General features: G+C 39.7%; 1 protein-coding gene across 1 annotated transcript; it reads left to right on the top strand.

Annotated features, from left to right (window-relative positions):
* Positions 1 to 106: 106 nt before the first annotated feature.
* LOC124284636 (coiled-coil domain-containing protein 178-like) lies at positions 107 to 22,906 on the top strand. The gene is made up of 22 exons (XM_046720741.1): positions 107 to 156; positions 1,912 to 2,075; positions 3,861 to 3,905; positions 7,144 to 7,359; positions 7,678 to 7,696; positions 7,735 to 7,874; positions 9,336 to 9,554; positions 10,430 to 10,580; positions 11,046 to 11,115; positions 12,789 to 12,931; positions 13,484 to 13,637; positions 14,354 to 14,449; positions 14,752 to 14,888; positions 15,390 to 15,573; positions 16,651 to 16,782; positions 17,167 to 17,259; positions 17,449 to 17,562; positions 18,425 to 18,570; positions 18,931 to 19,016; positions 20,465 to 20,538; positions 20,985 to 21,134; positions 21,598 to 22,906. Exons 1-22 carry the CDS (start codon positions 152 to 154, stop codon positions 21,856 to 21,858), a joined length of 2,799 nt encoding a protein of 932 aa, XP_046576697.1. The 5' UTR covers positions 107 to 151; the 3' UTR covers positions 21,859 to 22,906.
* The last annotated feature ends 958 nt before the right edge of the window (positions 22,907 to 23,864 follow it).

The following is a 23,864-nucleotide window of genomic DNA, read 5'->3' as shown; positions in this document are numbered from 1 at the left end:
TAGGTCAAACAATCGCTTGCATTCGTTAAAATCCGGCCATCTCCGTTTCTTTTTTCTTCTCGGTATTTTCCGGACATTATAGTCGTGAGGTTACGGACATGTTCGGTACATTCCGCCCGTAGTGACACACTGGGCGTCAAAATGGCGGCTGATGAGGTAAAAATATCAACATTGTGTGTTTACAGTTGATCGTAGAAACAAAATCACATCTCTGCGCTGGAAAATAGTTATTATTCTTTGATTGAAAGCCTTTATTTTAATTTTGTGATTTATGTTTACTTACACATATTGTTCTGTCGCGAAACGTCCTTAGCTATATTTTGAAGTTAGAATTTATTATCATGTTTTATATTGTATCCGTGTCATGAAACATTAAATATTTGATGTACTTTCTTGAGACTAAGGACATGTTTTAAGCGAGCTCGCAGTATGTTGCCCTATTAGGACCCAAACGGACCCAAAGATATGTTTGCCACTTTGGTAATGTTATGGAAGAATTTCTGGCTCTGAATGTCTTATCAGAAGTTAAGGGCATCAAGAAAAAATGCCCTGAGACTTTTTAAAATCAGTGATACTTCACATCAAGTAGACAGCCCAGAACAGTCTTTTCGGTTTGGTTCACTATGCCAGAAACATGTCAGCCATATGTGGCACTAAATATATATGTTTGAAACACAGGGGATAGAAGTCAAACTATGCAGAAAAAAACTTCCGCTAGCAATGTATGGATGTGCTTGATGGTGACCCATTATGGGCATTAACAACTGTATTCAGCATCTTGGAACGTCTTACCTCTATAGTGTCATAAAGGTGAAGAGTGAGTGAGTGTGTTGGGTTTTACACCGCTTTTAGCAATATTACAGTAATATCACGGCGGGGGAACACCAGAAATGGGCTGCACACATTGTACCTATGTGGGGAATCGACCCCGGGCCTTTCGGTGTGACAAGCGAACGTTTTAACCACTTAAAAGGTGAAGAAATAGAAAACATCATTCAGATGATCCACTTTCACGTGAAATTAATATTTTGCATATTCTAATCAGTAGATCTGAGTCTTCATGATTAGTTAGAGTACACAGAACAAGGACCAGTTGTTACCAAACAAAGTCGTATAAAGCTTGATAGAATGCTATGGTACTTGAACATCATTCATGTATACTATAAGTGAATTCTAATTTTAGACAATTTTCTAAATTTCATCATGTTTCATAATCACTGAATTTGTACTTGAAAGCAAATCAACCCATAAATGAAACTATTATAAGGGTAACGCTATTTTTCAGGGCTTTATCATTTGCAGAAGCCTGAGGTCTTTTATTAACTGCCTGACGAAGACCGAGGAGAATCAATTTGGGGGCATTATCAAGTTATAGTGGCCTGCTCATTTCTGATAACATGCAGGCGTTTTACTGATAATTCTATCCATATAATAGGAAACGGAAAAAGGGAGTTTTTTATGTCAAATATGTATGGTTTGACAGTTTATTATTAGGGGTCTGGGAAACTTTGTTTAGAATCACTCCTACAACTTATATGAAAAACATTGCAGGAATTTTTCATGTACCATGGAACCTCATTGGTCCACACTCTGTTATTCCGGAAACTTGCTTTGGATGTTGATGAAGAGACATTATAGTCCAGACCACAGACAAGATATTAAAAGCCAACTCAAACTTGCTTTGGCCCGTATAGATTGCCACAGGCCTGAAATGTAGCATTTGCATTTAGTTTTATTTTTGCAGATATGTATTTCCAAATAAGATAACATTACTTCTAGGTCCAACTGTTAGTGTAAGATATCTGTTTATATTGAAGATTCACAGGGAATTTTACTGTCCAGATAAACAAAGTTGAACTGTTTTAGCCAAAAGAATTGGTCATTACAAAAGAATTCAATTGTTATTTTCAGATCTCTAGTTGTGGCACATCCATGTAACAAAATTTCCATGATGTCAACAACTAAAGTAGTTCGGTTGGAGGAGGTGAGCTACGCAGAGGGCAGCTTCTCCTCCCTAAGCAAGCCAGGAATTCTGAAGAATGAAGAATCTCAGTCAGATGGACTGCTAGATAAAGGTGAAATTTCAATCCTGTTTCATGTAAAGCTCTGGCGTGAAGTTAAGAATTTTTAGATAGTAAAATCCTGCAGCAATCAATTTGCACTCTGGATGGTATGTCTGATCATGGTTGTCATGGTGATCTTCTTGCTGGAAGTATATGGAATATTATAGCAGCAAAGGAAAGGCTTCATTATGATGTGTACCTATTTCACATACATTTATTGTCAAACCAAGACCTGAAGAAATGGTCATCGAGAGGTCAAGGTTGAGTTTTAACTTGGCTAAAGATAAGTCAATCTAATTAAGATCTAGTGTTGGGAATTGGTTAAAATCTCATATTTGATGATTGGTTCATTACAACCGATCAATCATCGAAAATAATTGGTTAGCGTCATTTATCAAATGTTCCTGTTATCTTTGTTAATGCACACACAAAAAAAAAGAAAAAACATGTTGTAATTTGGGGTTTTGCAAATTGCACAAAATCCATTGGCAAATTTCGCATATTTAAAAGATGATTTGTATGTTAGGAACACAGATTTCCTGGATTCTTTAAGATAAATTCAATCATGACTTGGAACGAGCTTGTAGTGCTTATGAAATGTAAATTTAATGACACAGACAAAACCAACCTTGTGTAAAATATTGTTGATGCAAACAAGTGTTCCAAAATTGGTTGTGTTTGATTATGAGAAAACACAATCGATTGCTTGGTCGTTTAGGCACTGCGACCGATCTTCGATTATTTCAATTAATCGGACCACCACTATTAAGATCAGATATTTTTGTTTCAATGGGATACCGTTCATTTTTCCTTATCCTGACTCATGATCTTTTGCTTATCTCATTCTATGCGAATGTTAGTGGGACACTTGAATCCCTTGTAGTTTCCTAAAGCGGACGTAAAAGTTCTCTGACCCCGAGTTGCCTCCCTTTTCCCGCGCACATAGTCATGTGACGTGCCGTGCTGGTCACTCTCTCCTTCATCACCCGAAGCGGATGGTTGGGCGAGCACTGGGGTCCCGTATAAATATCAAAAATTTTACTTTAAAAATTACATTCTTTTAGATATGAAAACTTCGATGAATGGTTGTGTCAAAGAAACTTTCTTGATACCCCAAATGAGCATCAATGCTTCTAAATTCTTGGTACTAGTCAGTGAATCAGTGAGGTGAAAATCTATGTTCTTTTTTTTAGAAGAAGTCCTCTTTGGGGTACATATAAGCATTAAAATGTCCATTTTAAAATCCTATGACAGTTGTAACAATATTGTAAGAAAAATATTTACAAAACAAAAAAACTTGTTTTTGTCTTGTTCGACCACCCCTACAGGTCCCCTCAGGGCCCCTAAAGCCAAGAGCAGGTAACTCTTGCCATCTACCTTGCACCTCACTTTTCATTGCTGAACGTAATCAGACTACTCAGGCCTAAAAAAAAAAAGCTTGTGGTTCCGATTTCCCGACCGACCCTAAATATTCCCGCCGAGCCTAACAATTTTACTCACCACATAATAAATGAAATTTATTTTCTGACACATGAGTAATCAGTAATGTAAAAATATTTTGCAAAAAAACCTACCTACCTACCCTAGTTCTGAAATGTAGGAAATCGGAACCACAACATTTATTTCTTTTGGCCTCAGTGAATCAGTGAGGTGTAAATCTATGTTTGAGCATGAATTTATTGTAGCAGAACATTGATAAGAGTACAATAAGTTTGATTATGTTAATGTATAAACATGATCAAACACATTTAAGTTCCCAAGGAAAGCCCAGTTTCTAAACAGTGGTTTTTTTCACAGATGTTGATGGCAGTCAAGAAAAGGAGGAGACAGAGGAAGCTAAAGGTAGTAACACCTGGATAAAAAAGTCAGGGGCATAGCTACCATTATCAAAAAGAGCCCAGGCTTACACATGATTGTTGCTAAAAAGCTTGAGCTAGCCCTCAATACTATCTAAATATACAGCTTTGCAACTAATATCGAGCTAAATACACGAAAAAATTGACTTCATTTGTTCCCCTTGATGCTGCAGAATGTTATCTGCTGTCAAATATCTCTTCTACGTCTGGGGGCGGTGGTGTAGCCTAGTGGTTAAAGCGTTCGCTCATCATGCCGAAGACCCGCGTTCGATTGCCCATATGGGTACAATGTGTGAAGCCCATTTCTGGTGTTCCCTGCCGTGATATTGCTGGAATATTGCTAAAAGCGGCGTAAAACCAAACTCACTCACTCACTCACTTGAAGAAAGAATTCTGTGTGCTTCATTGTTGTGGTAGAGGTATCACATTATGTGAAATACAATATAATCAATCCAGTTATCATTGAGGCAAATTAGCTAATAATCGCCTTATGACTGACACAACATTCATTCTTCTTGTTGATAAATTGTTGAAAAGGATTCAACATGTGGGGATTCTTGTTTCAAATAGGACTAATTGTAGCAACCTATTTGTCATGTGGGATACACGATGGATTAAAGCAAACACAACTGTGTAGTGATTAGGGATCGTTCATAATTTATGGCTTGGGGCTGTAATGATGATTTTAAGGAGGGGGGAGAGGGGTGTCACCCATTTTGTTCTGGGGAGGTAGGGGCGCTCATCAGTTCTGTACACATGTAAAAAGGGGGGTCTAATTTTGTACATAATAATATTTAAAAATCATGCTTAAAAATTATGGGGGAGGGGGTATCATTGATTTTGTACAGGACATGCAGAGGGGTCTCTTACTTTGTACATGAATTTTAGGGAGTTCATTCACATTGTACATGCCTCTCCATAAAATTTATCATCACCAACCCCACCGACCCCCACACCCCGACACCCCTAGCCATTTAGTTTGAATGGTCCCTTATGCAGTAACAGACCAAACTATTGGTATGTTTACACTGTTCATACTTGGATAACATCGGAGACCATATATCAGTTCATGGTCTCTGGATAACATACATTTGGTTTTTAAACTATACTCATGCCAATAATGGTTGTCACCCCCTCCCACCCCAACCCTCTCACACCCCTACCCCACCCCCCCTCTCCAATTAAAAAAATTGAAAGGGGTGACAACCATTATTGGCATGAGTATATATAGCTGTGAAGCGGTTGCTGTTATTGTGTGAGACATTTTATTTTTGGTCTCAAAAATAAATCAGTATCATTTAATGAGGGAAGATTACCTTGATTTCCAGGCTTGATCGGGGCGGTGGGGTAGCCTAGTGGTTAAAGCGTTGGCTCGTCACGCAGAAGACCCGGGTTCGATTCCCCACATGGGCACAATGTGTTAAGCCCATTTCTGGTGTCCCCCGCCGTGATATTGCTGGAATATTGCTAAAAGCGGCGTAAAACTAAACTCAGTCAGTCAGTCAGTCCAGGCTTGATCATCCATGTAGTTTTGAAGACATAAAACAGTATACAAATTAAAGTTTCCATATTGTTTTTGTTATAATGTTTCATCTTCATCACCTGGTGAGCATCTTCATGACCAGGGTGCCGTTCCACTAACCGATCTTAGCCCTATGCCAATCGTAAACCCCTAAAATCCCAATCTTAGTGTGACGTTACGATCGGCTTACCGTTCCACTAACCAATCTTACCTAAGTCAATCGTAAAGTTAAGATTCAAAGTCTAAGTTGCTCATGACCAACTTAGGATAGCTAAAATCAATCGTAGAGAAACCAAAATGGTGGCTTTCCTATTCTATGTGAAAAATAAGAGCGAGCATTTCACCGTGAGCGTCCCCTAAAATCCCCCATGAAATGAATTTGTATATTTCTGTGATGTAAACAAACACTGCACTGAAGCCTTACAAATGTCAGGCCAGTCTGACCACTGTTGTCATGGGAACACAACTGAGCGAGTCCGTGTAACACATTTGTACAACAATATTGCAAGGTCATGGTTAAGAATAGGGACAGCCCTGAAGTGAACAATGTTCTGAAGCAAAAAGATACAAATATGTTTGATTTCACTGGGCATATTTGGTGGGGGATTCTAAAGGCAGGCGCTTGTTATTCAAGAACACTGACAGATTCTACATACTTTATAGCCTCCTCATGGCTTGTTTATTCTGATTGACAAGGTTCAGGCACATATTAAAAGCTCTGACACAATTGACATTTTTAAAGTTCAGACTTAAAACCTGTTCTCAGTATATAACTTATAATCTCGGCTGTAAATACTCTCGTGTAAATTATCTGTACATAGCACTTTGAGCATGCCCCAGGATGTGGAATAGGCGCACTATAAATATGCATTTATTATTATTATATTTTGCCTGATACCCAGCGTTCACACGCACTTGCACCTGAAACCAAGGTGCTCACTACCCTAACATTTTGCTCAAGGTTTTTTCTCCACGTTTACACTTGGTTGGAAAAATACCCATGAAGGACCGGGTTAGAATATTGAACTTCAATAACCCATGCTTGTCGTAAGAGGCCACTAACGGGATCGGGTGGTCAGGCTCGCTGACTTGGTTGACACATGTCATCGGTTCCCAAATGCGCAGATCGATGCTCATGCTGTTGATCACTGTATTGTCTGGTCCAGACTCGATTATTTATAGATAAGATACATAGCGTTCACTAACATGAATGCTCATGTTAGTGAACGCTATGCATCTTAGCTAGATTATTTACAGACCGCCGCCATATAGCTGGACTATTGCTGAGTGCGGCGTAAATCTAAACTCACTCACTCACTCAGTTGGTTCGTAAACTACTTCCATCATTTGCTAGACTATGCAAAGGGAGATAACTAGTGCCTCGCATTCCTCTATCTCTCGCACGAAAGAGTCTCGATCTAAGCTTGGATCGGATCGTAAGATCGGGACCGGCTATGATCGGCCTAAGATCGGTTAGTGGAACGGGTGTAACTTTTAGCTAAGACGATTGTAAAATTGGCGTAACTTGCTAAGATTGATCTTAGATAAGATCGGTTAGTGGAACGGCTCCCTGGTCTTGATCAATGCCCGGCACGAACGTTTTTTCCAAACAGTAGATGCTTATTAAAGAATTCAGTCTAGTTATGTTCATGATGTATAATAAGTGTGTACATGAAATAAATATATTTTTCTAACACTTCAGATAAAGTGTACCCTCTTCCATCCAACTGGCCAAAGATACCTCAGCTTGCCCGTCGTCGTAGTTGCGAGTTGACAGGGTCGACCGAGCCGTGTGTGAAGAAGGCAGTGTCTCACCTGGAGCTGGTACAGAACATCATTGATGAGTGGTTCAAGAAGTCAGAGGAGGAGGTGAAGAGCAAGTTGTCCAGTCGGAGAGATTCTATAGTGTCCATCCAAGGTCAGCCCAGAGTTCTCTCCCTTTGTCAATTTCCCGATAGGGATTCAGGGTTACAAAAGGTTCCCAACAACCCATACTGGTCGTAAAAGAAGACCAGATTGATCAAAAGCACTCTTGCCATACCCCACATGCTCATGATATCAGTCATTGGTTTGTTTGGAGCTGGAATAGAGTGCAGCATTGAAAAACAGCAAACTAGATATACATGAACAAGTACATGTATTTGGGATCCATCTAATTGATCTACTTCTACTTACTATCTTCCTGTTATTTGGTTAAATGGTGTTAGGTAGTATTCTAAATATCATAACATTCCAGGACCCAGAAAACACCTGAGGTTTGTGGACAACCAGGCAGCACCAGGCAGTTTATCAGGTTTGTGGACAACCAGGCAGCACCAGGCAGTTTATCAGGTCGCCAGTCCAGCACAGTCAGCGAAGTGTCTCATGCTTCCTCACAAGTGTCAACCCAAGAGAACCTGTCGATCAAGGGTATAGGCGCCAAGGCTGAAAAAGGTTTGAGGAGGATCATCTCTGATCTCAGTACCATCGCAATATGACGTCTGTTATGACAGTGATGACTTTAGATTAGCCCAATGTTATTATTAGAAATATACTGCTTCCTCGCCTTGGTTAAGGAAAGTTTAGAGCTTTTAGTCTAATAGAATATTTGAAGCATGTTATTTTTTTAAAATTTCCATCACCCAGAGATGCATTTAGCAAATCATCTTCTGATACAATATATTCGTTTTTAACAAATCAGATATGCTTCTCTGAAGGCTTGGCTCACTCTTTCCAAGAAATAAGCAGCATCTGGGCTGATTGGCTGATCCAAATGTTCACCTGACATGACTTCCTATTTAGGTGTCATCAGAATCTTCACATAAAGATATAATCTTGCAAGTTCTCTGTGTAAGGCAGCACTATGATTTTATTCTGTTGTCTGCTATTGTCATGGCATCTATATGTAAAAGGGTGTACTGTCACTGGAATATTTATGTTCTCTGGGGGCTTTCTTTTGCCCAGATACAAAATTAAAGACTCTCTGATTGGCTCAAGGTAACAAATATCCTTCTGACAGATTGGTCAGTCCGAGTTCACTCAGTGTTTACCTAACATGACCTAGTATGGAGGTGTCACCATGCCATGTCCTCTATAAAGGTGAGAGGAAAGAGAAATGCTTTAGTCTAATTCCTGCATCAGCTATGAGAATTCCACTTAAACGTTTATCTTCAGCATACTTGATTGGTTATTTAATGGATAATAATAAATAAATAAATGATTTATAGAGCCTATTTCCAAAAGATATTGCTCAATGGCGCTATAAAGAGAACAGATTGTAGACAATGTCTATGGAAAAGAGAGTTTGAAAAGATGAGTTTTGAGGGCAGTTTTGAAAGCGTCAGAAGATTCTATTTCTTTTAGGGCGAGTGGTAGAATGTTCCAGAGATCGGGGCTGCAGCAGAGAATGCTCTTGATCCCATGGCTGTTTTGACGTGACAATTCATACTGTGGTCAGTTTCACTGACTTGGGACCTGTGAAGATCCGGGTTAGAATTGATCTTCAGTAACCCATGCTTGTCGTAAGAGGCGATTAACGGGATCGGGTGTTCAGGCTCGCTGACTTGGTTGACACATGTCATCGGTTCCCAGTTGCGTAGATGGATGTTCATGCTGTTGATCACTGAATTGTCTGGTCCACACTCAATTATTTACAGACTGCTGTGATATTGCAGGAATATTGCTGAGTGTGGCGTTAAATTAAACTTACTCACTGACTCAATCACTGACTTGGTTGGTATCTTGCCATCCTACTACAGTGGCATTGGACAGTGCTCTTAATATCAGTAACTGGTTTTTCTGGTCCAGACACAATTATATGCCATCATATAGATAGAATATTGCTAACTGCTTTTTTTTAAAACAAATAAAGCAATGTATTTTCTCACTCAGTTGCTAACTATTTATGTCTTACAGAGGACGTTGAGGTTGAGGATGAAGGTCTGGAGATTCCCTACCTCGGGGCTGAGGATGTGATTGACGAGGTCATCACACTGCTGGCCAGGCTTGAGAATGACCGACATGAGACAGAGGGGAAGCTGGAGCATGAGAGGGGGAGGGTCACTAAACTGACCAGTAAGATTGATGACCTGTGTCTCCGGAGGCTGAGGGATCTGCCGGTGCTTGTTCAAAGAGGTGAGGCCAGTCGCCGATGGCTTAGCGGAATGGGTCTGACTACACTGCATTTTGTTTTGACTCACATGCATGTTATTTCTCTGGTTGTAGTAAGAGCAGTTGTCTTTCAGTGACTGTCTTGGAAAGAGTTGTCTCCCATGGTTACTTTCTTTACATTGTGTACATTTATATGCTTTGTTTGCTTTTATCTTAAATAGAAGACTGTCCACCTATGTTTTGTTTTTGAATTTATTATGCATTTCCCGAGATGTATTTCAAGTTTGATTTTATTCAGTAAGTATGATACCGTATAGGTTATATTAGTGTTCTCGTCCAATTATCAACATTGGGACCAGTCTGTAAGTACTCTTTATAAACGCCTCCTACTGAAGCAAATTAATAATGTCAGTCCATATTTTGTTGTGTAACAATGACAGATATGTTTTAAAAAGACAAAACAACAGTTGAGTAGGACGCGTGTTGATTCACCCTGTAATCATTATCATAGCCATACAAGCTAGATATCTGACAGTAAATTTAGGGTTTTAAACAGTACCCCTATTTGTCAGTGTTTTAAGCACACAGGGCACTTACTATGGCAAATACGGTAATGATTTTTGGACTTTGTTCTTTAATACATGACTAGTGAGTGATGTAGTTGCTGTAGTTGCCTTTAATACAAACAAATAAACATTTTATCAAATTATATAGCAATAATATATAACTGTATTATAAGTGGACAACTGTAAAAGGCCTTAGTGACCAATGATCAAGTAGCAGTTTGAAGCAGGTGAGCTACAGATATTCTTTGGCTCTAGTACGTCTTTTCTCCACACGTCACGCCAATGTTCAGTTATTGCATGTCTCACCTGCGCACACATCTCTGTCCTCATCAGAGCATGAAGCATGTATTCTCGACCTGAATGAGCTGCAGTGGCATGTTGCGTACCGAGGTCGAAATGAGGCGCGCATGCAGAACAGGAGAGAAATTGCGGAAGTTCTCAATAACAGACTCAAGGAGGACATTGCTTTTGTAGAGAGGCATATGTAAGTCATGTTTAGAATGTGTGGAAACATCCTTTTTACTTAAGAATGTTTGTGGAAACATACTTCATTTTACTGAATAAACATTCTATGATTTATATCGCAGAATGAGGCTTACATTACTAATTACCTGATCATAAGTTTCTTCCTTTTCTGTGAAGTCTTAAGGTAACTTTTTACAGCAATAGGTAAAGTGTTTGTTGAAATAGGAGAACACCTTTTTCTCAAGATGGTTATTTCAGGGACTTACCCAAAATCAGCATGTGGTCAATTTTCATTCAGTCATGTTTGAATACTTACTCACAGAGCCTGATCCGTTTATATTATGAAAACATAAAATTATGAGGAAGTATGGCAGCCTCATTGGCAGTAATAGGTTTCAGCTTGCTGAGATGGTTTTAGAATCAGCTTGTGGTGGAGAGTGACGGAGAGTGTATGATGATGGAGAGTGTATGACTTTATCTACAGACCCCTGGTCCAGGAGAAGCTGCTGCTTGAGATGGAAGCCATGGACAAAATTAAGAAGGCTCAGGCCGAGGTGAGATTGGATACAATATTCCTTCAATCATAATTACATGCAAGGAAAATGCTTCATTATTTTAAAATCGAAGGGCTTCATATTTGGAACCACTGTGCCAATGCATTGGATTGATTTTTACTTTCACTGCTATCTTGGACTGGGTTTTCCCCCCTCTCAGCACATTATTATGTGGTGTGGTATTCATGTGGCCACCATCTGGTCATATACCAACGGATTCGTGGGTTCTTTTAAGTTCACAGGGTTGTGTACTGTTATCCACGGGTTGTGACAACACTGAAATAGTCTGCATTATTATTATAATTATTATTATTATTCAAGTTGACTCCAAGGTTTTAACACCCGGTCACAGGTGGGCTCGACACCTCAAGCTTGCTGGATCACTAGCCTGGCACCTGAGCCAGCTCGCCCACACATGCCACCATATCATGTCTTTTGGTATCAAAACTCATCAATGAAGTTTTAATATTTCTCGGCAAGTCTTGGAATGTTAAACTTTTATCGACCCATGAAGATATATTTCATATCAAAAGATTTGGTGATATTCTCTGCATCTCATTCCAGGGGTAACCAAAAGAACACATACAGTACAACCAGAAATTATTGAGAATTTAAAGATTGTAATTTTTATTTTTTTTCACTCATTACTCACGTATTAAATGTGAATATTAGGAGAACATAACTCAAGATTCAAAGACAGGTAAACAGTTAGTATTTTGTCAAGTCACCATGGGCAGCAATGCAGACTTCAATGCGGCGGGGCATACTACTGATCAAAGAAGTTAGATAGTCGTGGTCCATACTGTCCCAATATCGGACCACCTCTTCTTCATTTCAGTAATATTTGTCAGATTTTTCTTATTGACACTTTCCTTCATAAGTCCCCAAACATTTTCTATTGGAGTTTAGGTCAGGGCTATAGCTTGGCCAATCTAATAATGTCATATTTTTGAACGATGTCGAAACCGGCCTGTGAATGCTTTGAGATGATGTTTTGAATATCGTTGTCCTGCTGGAAAATCCAAATATTTCCATAGAACATGTGAGCAGATGTGTAAGTAAATGTTCCTCGAGAATATCTGTCCCAGTAAAATTTCTATGCTGTAAGCACTGTTCATATTCCCTTCAATTTTCTGGTTTCATGACCTGATGGAATCCCATATCCATTTGCAATATTTCTCCTTACAAAGACACGATAAACAGTGGACAAAGGGATGCCTGTTCTGACTCACTTTTCTGGAAATCACTTTTGGTGATCTGATGTCCCATTTGTTATTTTTCAAAACATAAACAGTGGACAAAGGGATGTAAATCACTTTAGGTGATCTTGTCCTCTTATAATATTGTAAAATCTCTAAATCATCCATACTGAGGATCACTGAAAATGTCGTCTGCTAGCAAGTAAACAAAGGGGGATAACTCTTCACAAACTAATGAAAAAAGATTAACGGAGTTGTCTCTCGAATGAAACCAAGCACTTGATAGCTGGTCAAGGTTGTTTATACTAGAAATCCAATTAAACATATTCCTAAAATTCTCAATAATTTCTGGTCATACTATAGGTTTCTGGTATGATGTGTGAAATCTGAGTGATTGTTTCCAGTCAGGAAACCTGTCCCACTGAGACCGATGTGTTAGAATGTGTTAGTGGCATTACATCTCCTGTTTTGCAGACTGACCAGGAGCTGGAGATGACCAAACAGAGGCAGGCCAAGACAGAGCAGAAGTCTGAGGAGGCGGTCAACAAGGCGGAGAATGAACGTGGACACATCAAGCGAGAGCTGGACACTGTCCGAGACAACCTTAGTCAGATCAGGTACACAATGAAGACTTTTGACCCTTTGTTTGTAATGACTGAAGAAAATATCTCTTGTTTACATCTGGATGCACTGGATCCGTTAACATAATGGTTTTCGTTTGCTTACTAGTTGCAGACTTTCAAAGTAAGGTGCAGATGCATAACATGTTTGATATTTAAAGCCAACAATGCACTGTATCAAGATACTATTTAAACTTCTAATGTGAAGCTCGTCCACAAAGCTGCTTGCTGTTGTTAAAAAATATAATTTCAAAGTCCCGTGCTGTGATTCGAACCACAGACCTTCAGATCCGAAATCGGATGCCTTGTTCACGTGACCTTAGAGGTTAACCCCTTTAGCAAGCTCGCACAGGTAAGGATGTCATCTATGGGATGACTTCATGCCCTGCTGCATGTACAATGTCTATTGAGGAATCATTAGACCTACTACATGAATGGACTATTCCAAACTTTTAAAACTTTTCCCGAGAAGAATGCGCATCACTGAGGTGAACAGTCTGCACTAATGAAGAATCATAATGTTGATAATGATATCAATGACCTCTTCAGTGAGGATCTGTCGGAGGCGAAGATGACGTACAATGCGTATGTCCACCAACTGAACGACATCCGACAGCAGCTGAAGGACAACGACCAAGAGATGAAGATCCTGGAGGTGAAGAATGAAAATGCAAAGGTGGCGGAGGAGATGCAGGCAACCAAGGTACAGTCCGTATTTCGGGGAGTCTGGAGCAGGACCTGTCTGCAACTCATTTTTGTGATCATAACTCACAAACCTAAACAGAGACTTATGACCGTCATAACGCTAAGATAGTTTTGTAGAACAGGGCCCATAATCGATTATCAGTTCCACATGCTTCATCCTTGATCATCTAATGTATCAGGTCTTCATTCTATAAGACATATTTTTCAGCTTAATCTTGTAAGTGACCCTCTGATTGATATCGGGGCTGTGGGGTAGCCTAGTGGTTAAAGCATTCGCACATCATGCCGAAGACTTCGGGTTCGATTCCGTACATGGGTACAATGTGTGAAGCCCATTTCAGGTGTCCCCCGCCGTGATATTGCTGGAATATTGCTAAAAGCGGTGTAAAATTATACTCACCCCACTCTGATCGTTATCTGATTCGCTTATTACTATTTTAGCACCGAATTTCATTCACTGTCGATTTTTAGATTTCAATATGCATGTCATATCTGTCACGTCAAACATTATGAATGTATATAACTATGGGAATAATGAAGACTCTTTTTAAATGCTGCAACTCCATGACTTTTTTTAAATAGATGGGTCTTTAGTCAGGTTTTTTAAGGTATGAACATTTCTTTGATTACATTTATTCTATTTTCATTTCAATATCTTATTGTCTTTGAAAGGTCCTTCTGGTATAACTCATATGTCACACTTTCCTTCACCAGGTTCGAGATTTCCAAACTAGAATCGCAGAGACAGAGTTCGAACACCGAAGATTGGAGTCAGAAAATCGGCAACTTGAGCAGAAACTGAGGACAATGGTGAGGTTATGGTGCAGGTTCTAACATTGTTATCAAGCAAGCGATGAACCTACACCGAAATGTCGCTCCCATTGTAATAAAGAAGTTTTTCACCCATTTTTCATTATTCTTCCTTAGTGCTCCAGCTTTTAAATGCCCTTCAAAGAAGCCAATACATTCCACCTGTTTATCCAGCCAAACACTCAGACAAGTCACTTCATGACCTTTGTATTATATGCACTCCACCCTTTTCAAAATTCTGGATCTGCCTCGTGTAAATAAGTTAAGGGCGACATCACAACTGTTTCCTCTGCTGCCTCCAGAAAGCCCAGAACAGTCACAAGCGGGATGAGCTGAAGCACAAGTGCAAGCAACTGGAGGGGAAGTTAAGGACGCTGCTGAGAGAGACACAGGAGGTCAAGATGGACAAGGAGGACTGTGAGGACAAGCTGGTGCAATGGTGAGGACACTCGTTCAGTTTTGTAATTGATGTCCAAATGATAACACTCATCAGTCGTATTCTTCTTGTTTTATACTGTCTGCCCTGAGATTTGTAAATATGTTTAGATTCACTTAAAAGAAAAGTTGATTAAATAAAGGACATGTAATGTATGATTCCACCTAACTTTAAGTCTTCAAGCCATTAAATGATGTCAATAGTTTCCCTGTACCTGATCCAGAATCTGACCTTGACCTGACACTGACCCTGGTCCAGTCCTGAATCTGACCTTGAACATTTCCTTGGCCTCAACCTTGACCTTGACACTGACAACTGACTGTTCTGTGACAAGATGATGAATATGTTAACAGTATGAACATAAGCTCAAACTGACAGCATTAATTATATGTATACACTTAATAAAAGTAGGGAAAAAACATTTGATTTTTGCACCAATGGTCAATATTTCTGTGCTTGTCGTAATACATTCTTTCTATACTAAAAAACAATATACACCTTCAGTGACAAACAGAGGGTCTATGATGAGAAGAATGTTGTGCGCATCAACAAGGAGATGCGACGTACGGACACCCTGTTTAATGCAACCATGGAGGAATACTCCAAGGTGTTGGCCATGAACCAGCACATTAGGGAACAACTCCGAACTGAAGAGGACAAGGCTTTCAAAACAGAGGAAATGATTAAAGTAAATGGTTATACTTTGTGTAATACTGATGCTTATCATGACTTTTACTTGACAAGAATATGTACTTTAGTATTAAAGTATGTATATTTATTTCTACTGTTTAAGTGCACCTTAGGAATATTATGTAAAATAAGTGTTTGAAATTAGCTACTCAATGAATTTCTAAAAGAAGTGCTTCAAAATGCATATATCTACTTTTGTGTTGATGCTGGCACCAGCAAGTCATGGTCTGTCATGGAGGCAGCATTTTAAACTGTGTGTATCACCCCTTCCGCAAACTGGGGCTGGGGATAAAGGAACAGTGTTCATCCATCCATCTTTCTGTTTATAATATCTGTTCCTTAATGATTTGTTTTCACACAGTGAAGAGAGGGGGGTCAGGGGATGGGGTGGAAGTAAATTTCAGAGGGATTCAGAAAAGGGTCAACAAAATGATATGACAGTCTTGAGAGAAGGGTTAAGATTATATTTCAGGGTCAAGCAAAATAAGTACAAGAGCATGTGGAGGGTCATTATTTTCAATTTCGTGCTTCAAAATCATCTGGCCCACCTCCACCTGTAATAGATGACCTGTCTCTTTCCTGAGAAACTGCATGTGATTTTGCATGCTCATAATGGATGCTTGTCAAGACTAAAGTTCAAAATGGGTGCCATGTTTTTTCATTTTCAAAGATTACAGCCCTTGATCAATGTTATATTACTGCATAGTGGCTGAAATGGGGCCAGTATGAGTGACTGAGTCAGTTTAGTTTTTACGCCTCACTCAGCAATATTCCAGCTATATGGTGGTGGTCTGTAAATAATCGAGTCTGGATCAGACAACCCAGTGATCAACAGCATGAACATTGATCTACGCAATTGGGATACAATGACACCTGTCAACCAAGCCTGACCACCCGATCCCGTTAGTCGCCTCTCACGACAAGCATGGGTTACTGAAGATCAATTCTAACCCGGATCTTCATGGGTGGGGCCATAATGAACTGATCAAACTGCTCACATTCCTTGGGGCAAGGGATACTGACAATGGTGTTCTTGTTGAGAGTAATCTCTACCCTGAGTATCCCATGTCTTCAGAACCAGTGTGAGACGTTGAAGAGGCAGGTGAAGGAGGAGGTGCACACTCGCACCGTGCTGCAGGCACGTATCAACTCCAACTCCACCGAGATGGACAGGACCCGCCAAGACTCAGCCAAGAAGCAGACTAAGGTACTGTAGCACTGATGACGAGGTTGTTGAATCAATGTCTGCTATACAGATTGCTTTAAGGATGAAACATGACAGTATTTAGTTGATAAAGTGCCCTTAATACTCAAGATCAGAGCAAGAGTTGTTTGGTTGTATTGGTTAAAAGCCAAGGCTCATTATGTACAGCATAGAAGTATGACCATGTTCTCCTGATACTACTAGATTTATTACTTTTCAGAAAGCTGTGTTCACAGACAAGTCTTTTTTAAGATTATTTACATTTTTCAGAAGGCATTTCAGCAACCCTTTTGTTTGAACAATGTGACTACGACCATTACCAGTATATAATGACACTGTAACTGCTCCTTCGTTGTTCTGTATGTGTCTGGTGTGTTGACCCCTCAGGCCCAGAAGGTGGCGGACGAGGTCGGCTCAGCGGTCAACAATGTCCTGGAGAAGGTGCAGAAGCTGAGGAACACCAAGGATGAGAAGGGCAAGGTGAGGAGGCTGATGCATAGAACATATTGTACAAAACAACCTCACTGCTAGGACTACCTTAAGTCTATGTTAAGGTATGTGAGTTATGGTTACCTTAGCGCTAAGGGACCGTTCATAATTTCATAATTTATGGCTTGTAATATATGCTTGTGATTGTCTCGGAATAGTTTGTGATGATGTCTGTTCCAGCTGAAGTCTGACCTTGACACCAAGATTGCCGGCATCCAGATGCAGCACAAGGAGAGTCAGACCACCTTCCTGGAGAGAATCGGTCATCTGGAGCCCCGCCACAAACTACTCAAGGTCAGTCACTTAGACCAGGTGATTCACCGTTAAAATAATAAGACACTACCCTGGTCATAAGTTGCCTCCAGGTGGATAGGGTTGTGAGAATCAGTGATTGGTTGATAGCTTGTGATTGTTCACAGTAGCAATTACTGGATTGTCCGGTCCAGGCTTGCTTATTTAGAGGTCACCATCTCAGCAGGAATATTGCTAAATGGTAGGTAAAACCAACCAACCAACAAACAAACACTTACACGAATGTTGCTGTTTATATAGGACTATAGAGAGTAGTATTTCTTTTGGAGACTGGACCGTATACAACAGCTGCGGGGGTGTATTCCATAGACAATAGACCTATAATGGTCTGTATTGCTACATGTAATATCTACAAGCCCAAAATTCAATTTCAGTCAAATTTAGTAGGACTAATGTCAGTTCACTTAACAGAAAGAATGCCAGTAAACACCAGCTATGAATAAAAGGCTGAAGCTGCAGCATGTGCAATATTAAGAGGTTATTACTGTCATATCATAACCTTTTTATCATATATCACATCAAGGGACGTAACTCTAAAATAAACTAGGCTCCGTCTATTGAAATTTCGAGAGTTTGCGTGTATTGATTCCGTACCAGTTTAGTAGAGGGGCAATACGGCTAATATGGATTTTCTGCCCAAGGGATGATATGTATTTTCGGCCAGAGTGGTCAATATGGACAGACATATGCCGACAGCCAGTATTGTATGTGCAAAATGGTCCATATTAATCATATGTATATGATCAATTCCATTAGTTTTTAATGGACTGTGTAGGGCACTTACAAGGTTGTACGGAAGTGGTGGTTAAGAGTTGGTATTGACGTAGTTGTCTTGTCGTTGTAGGATGAGGTGTTAAAGCTGGACAAGCAGCTTGACCACATTCAGTGGAAGTCAGACATGATGAACAAGAAGATGGAAGATATGGACGCCTCGGAGAACATGATGAAGAGGGTCATCAACAGTACAGACAAGATCATAGATAAACTCACGTAGGTCCATCTACTTACTAGCATCGAAAACCTTCCCGTTAAAAGTTTAATAAGTCATTTATGGTTTTGATGTTATTGCTAAACTGTCTATGTTATCTTCAAGGGGGATGATTTTATTTTATTTTGCTATTATTTTTACTATTCCTTAATACCTGCCATGTTTGCCAAATGACGTTTAGGGATGAACAGGGTACAGAATGTGAGAAGATTTTTATTTGGTGCTAATATTGCAAAATGGATACTTTGGAGGGTCTTCATTATGAAGGAATCACATGTTAAATCTTCTACTGGTACACTGGTAAACCGGGCGGTACCTTGACAACACTCACATTACATATGTTTGATATTTCCCATTTTCAGTGAAGAACTAGATGAGCTGAATATTCAGCTTGCTGCTGCCAAGAAGATTGAAGATGACCTTCACAAGTCCTACAATGAGGTCCTTGGTGAGAAGAGTTCAATCTCTATGAAATGGTTGCTTTAAGGATTCTATAATGTAGTATAGTATCAGGCGGTCAGACTTGCTGACTTCATTGACCAATGACGTCGTGTCCCAGTTGCGTAGATTGATTCTCATGCCATTGGTTTAGTATTGTCTGGTCAAGACTTGATTATTTACAGACTGTCGCCATATAGCTGGAGTGAGTGAGTGAGTATGGTTTGCACCGCTTTTAGCAATATTCCAGCAATATCATGGCGGGGGACACCAGAAATAGGCTTCACACCTTGTGCCCATGTGGGGATTCGAACCTGGGTCTTCGGTGTGACGAGCCAACGCTTTAACCACTAGGCTACACACGCGACGCGACACTACGCTACACGCGACACGCACACACACGCACACACACACACACACACACACATATAGCTGAACATTGCTAGGTGCAGCATTAAACAACGAACAGAAACAGATATCATTAAAGAATGGATAATCGAGAATGTTTTCAAAGTAGAAGCATTTATGTCATTTATACCTGATGTGGATGAGCCATTTTGCATACCAACTTAGATAGAACCAACTGATAGATGGTCCAGTCACAGCTGGCATAATAACCAGGTCCAGTTCACAGCCTCTGCTGGGCGTATATTTCTTGTGAGTGTATTTTGAATGGGCCACAGATATCAGTCGGGGTGGTGAGAGTTATGTCTCTTAGTGTGTTTCCAGTTGGCTGGTGTTCAGTCTTGTACATAAAGTACAGGTATTGCATTCAGTTCCAAATATATCTTATAATTTGATGTCAGGGTATATGATTAAAGGGTTAATGTGTGAGAGTTTGTATGTCATACCCAATATTAGTCCTTGACCCAAAATGACAAATGAAGTTCCGAGGTAGAATTTGTCTTCAACAACCCATGCTTGTCCTATTACATGGCTAACGGGATCGGATGGTCAGACTCTCTGACTTGGTTGACACATGTCATCGTATACCATTTGCCTAGATCAAGGCTCATGCTGTTGATCACTGGATTGTCTGGTTTAGACTCGATTATTGACAGACCGCCACCATATAGCTGCCATATTGCTGAGTGCTGCATTAGCTACACAAACCAACCAACCAACCTTGACTCCAAATCAACCCTTGACCCCCATATCCTCAGCCCTCATTCTGATAAAGGAGATCTGGTCTAAATAGGGTATGACATGAAAACTTACAGTAACTACTGTATATTGACACAGCTCTCTAGGTATGAATGTACCATTGTAAAACTGTACAAGACGTACCTTAGCTTAGGCTTTGAGTTTGGGGTGATCATTTACAGATGAAGAGCACAGAAATGACCCTGATCAACTGGAAACATGCTTGGTACAAACTGATCTGCTACTTTTACTCTTACTTTTCAAGGTATATAACATATTTCCAAGATATTCTTCAATACTGTTTTCTTATTGCAGGGCGTATCCGTGACAACACTAGTAAACATGAACATCTGTTAGAGGACAGACAGGAAGTTCATAAGAAACATGAGGTATGGTAGCCTGGACATTTCATATAGTCATGAAGTAGATTTCACATTGGAAACTGTATATTGCTAGTTACAAAATTGTTGATTATGTTGACTACTGATTTGATTATTGATACGGTTATCCTCAGTATACATGAAGAAGCTTACTAGGATTTAGCTGAATCATTTGTTTACATTGTGTTCCTTACCAAATTTTGCAAAAGAAAAAACAAAGCATGTGTTTATCAACTTAGGGAATGATCATTTATAAATATTGCAAGGTCTCTGGATTTGAACTTATTAATTTATTTTAACATATTGTGCGGACCCCTACCCGGAGCGGTTTACCAGATTCATCTAGAAAAACTGAAACAACCAATAGAATGTTCTGTAGTTAAGTCCACTTCTGGAATTGTAAAGGACCACCAGTATAAGCTGCATGTTTAATGTTGCATTGTTTGTGCACACAGTCTGAGAAGAGGCGCTGCTTGTACAAGAACAAGGACTTGGCATCACAGTACCGGCAGCTACAGAATGATTTCATCGTGATGAAGGAGAAGCTTCTACGAGGGTACGAGGACAGAGTCAAGTTAGAGAGTGCCATCACAGACACTAAACAGGTACGTCCAGACAACACACGAGTAACTTTTGTATGATTGTCATTTTACATGTTGGTAAATGATAAATGCAAATACTTTATGGATGACAACCGCTATATTATATTATGATGCTCTCTTGATGACAATGGTATAAGAATCTATACTGAAACGTTGTATCAAAATATAGTAAAGAAATTGTCATCTATAAAGAGTCTTGCCTTTATAGTCATAAATACTTTCTTTACAGTTAAATTGTCCCACATCAAGATAACATGTATTGAAGAAACTGTAAAGTAGTGTGAATAACTTGCTGGCTGGCTGGCTGGCTGGCTGGCTCCCTCCCTCCCTCACTCACTCACTCACTCACTTACCCACCCACTCATCCATTCGTTCATTCTTGCACTGTCTAATGCACTCACTCAACTCAAACACTGATGAATTCACTCACTCAAATCTAATACTGCTCCCCTCTTCTCCCCTACAGCTACAGTCTCTACAGAAGAAGCTCCATGGTGCTCTCACCGAGTACTTTAAACTCAGTGGACTGTATAATGAGTCTGAGCTCTGCAAGTTGGAACACGAGTCCAGTCAGAACGGTGCCCGAGTGTCCCAACTGCAGGACAAGATGGACGAAGCTCTGGTCAGTATCACCCACTTCCTCCAGACACAGATGGATGGTCAGACTGCCCGGAAGATGGCCTGGAACACTGTCCGATGCAGGACGAGGCTCGGGCACAGGGCCTGAAGACACCACTCCCAGACTATGCCAGCAGACCAAGCACTGTAGTGTCTGCATGATACTCAAAACTGTAACGATAATGCAGATTTGGTACAGATAGCTTGAATAATGGTATTTTGAAATATATTTTCAAAGATTTGATATTTACCAATAATCCATTTAGAAAATGGTCATAATGTTGAATTCATAATTAGTCAATGTCCAAAGATCCAAAGATTGCATTCATAACATTTTCCAAAAAGGAAATAACTTGAAAAATTAGGTGTCATCAAGTTAGCTATTTGGGATAGATGTCTGTTGTTACTAAATAATACAATGTTTACAGATTTATTTATATAAAAGAGCATCCTAAATACCTCAGGCATAAAGGCATTTAGTTTGATATTGCCTTATTGTCAATGTCAGTTCTTTATTGTGTCAGTGGTCATGATCTCAATGAAGGGACCTATATGGTAAATAATGCCATTGAGTTTGTTATTATGCCAGTTTGAAAACAGTTTGAAATGGGTAAACTAATGTTTTCATGAAGTGATCAGTTAGCTTATGTCCAAACAGAGAAGACTGTTAGCAAAGATGTAAATGTTGGTTGGCATGTTGCCTTTTTAACAAACAAGAACTCAGCCAAAATCTAGTTCAGTTTTTATGCCATAAAGTGGAGTGGAAGTCCTATTTTGTACTGATAACAGCTGTGATATATTTTGATCAAAGTCATTTGTTATGGTCTATATTTACAATGTTTTCCGTCCATGTGTTTTGTGCCTTCAGATCTTTTTGCCTTTTAGCCAAAAATGTTTCCTTGTTTCATATATGCATACATTTACTTGCCCAAAATATCCGATTATACCATAACATTGAGGTTTCCATGGAAACTGTACAAAACCTTGTTACACTGATGAATCATATTGCTGTGATAAACATACAGTATTGTACTTGTATTGTACTCTTACAGGATTGGTGAAGTTGTATGATTTCGTCTTGCAGCCTGGGTCCAAAGTATTTATGTTATGGTTGCCTATTTGTTGGTGTCACGGTAGAAATAAATATTAAATCTACTTATGTGGTGTGTGTTTTTCATTCTTCATTTCCCACAGCTGCATAATAATAGAGTGTTTGCTAGTAAGGTTGTGCCTCACCCACATCCCAAGCCCCATCTCCATCCCTTGTAGTTTCCTGAACAACTTTTTCCGGTATAAAAATAACAAATAGGAAATATTGTTGTGTACAAGTATTCATTGTCGTGTTTTGTGTTGACATTCAGTAAAATTCTCCTTATATTTAGTTATTGTGCAATACAGCAACCTGGAGTATCATAGTGGTTAAAGCATTTGCTCACGCCTTAAACCGAGTTCGATTCCCCACATGGATACAATATCTGAAGCCCATTTCTGGTGTCCCCCGCCGTGATATTGCTTTAATATTGCTAAAAGCAGCGTGAAACTAAACTCACTGACTTGTGCAAAACATTGTTCTCATATGGAGACATACATACTGTACAAGAAAATACTGATCTTCCCTGTGGAGTGAATGTATGGTGATAATCTCTTGCCTTCCGGGAGAATAATCTATTAATCCAAGGTTTGAGTAAGTTAATCTATATAATACCTATTGACTTATTTAGAGTGAGGATTTGCTTAAGATTTCCTTCCTGGGGGCTGCTACTGTGTCGACCACAGGAGCTTGTAAGCAAAAACTGACATCAAGGGATATATAGTCTCAGAAGGTTCTTAGGGCTATATAAAAGATATTTTTATTTGATATAGGAACACAAATCAAACGTCTTTGACCATGACAAGGTTGACCACGAGGACAACGACCAATCATGTCGGTACTCGTGTCTGAAATGGCTAGCTGACCACTGGAAAAGCAGGGTTCAACAAGGTTGCCTGGCGCTGGTTCAAGGCTCCCTTTGAGCGCGCCGGGACCCAGTGTTGCGTTGTACATGCCATCTATTCACAACGTCACAGTGCGTATGACGCAACAGAGAGCAATTCCGCCCATATATTATCACAAAT

This window comes from Haliotis rubra, unplaced genomic scaffold, assembly GCF_003918875.1.
Source record: "Haliotis rubra isolate DU_JTF1 unplaced genomic scaffold, ASM391887v1 Scf340, whole genome shotgun sequence".
NCBI lineage: Eukaryota > Metazoa > Mollusca > Gastropoda > Lepetellida > Haliotidae > Haliotis > Haliotis rubra.
This window is presented reverse-complemented; position numbering and strand designations above follow the sequence as displayed.

Coding starts and splice junctions, on each gene's coding strand:
- LOC124284636 (XM_046720741.1), top strand. Junction 15,574..16,650: donor AAACAGAGGAAATGATTAAA/GTAAATGGTTAT, acceptor CCATGTCTTCAG/AACCAGTGTGAGACGTTGAA. Junction 20,539..20,984: donor AAGTTCATAAGAAACATGAG/GTATGGTAGCCT, acceptor TTGTGCACACAG/TCTGAGAAGAGGCGCTGCTT.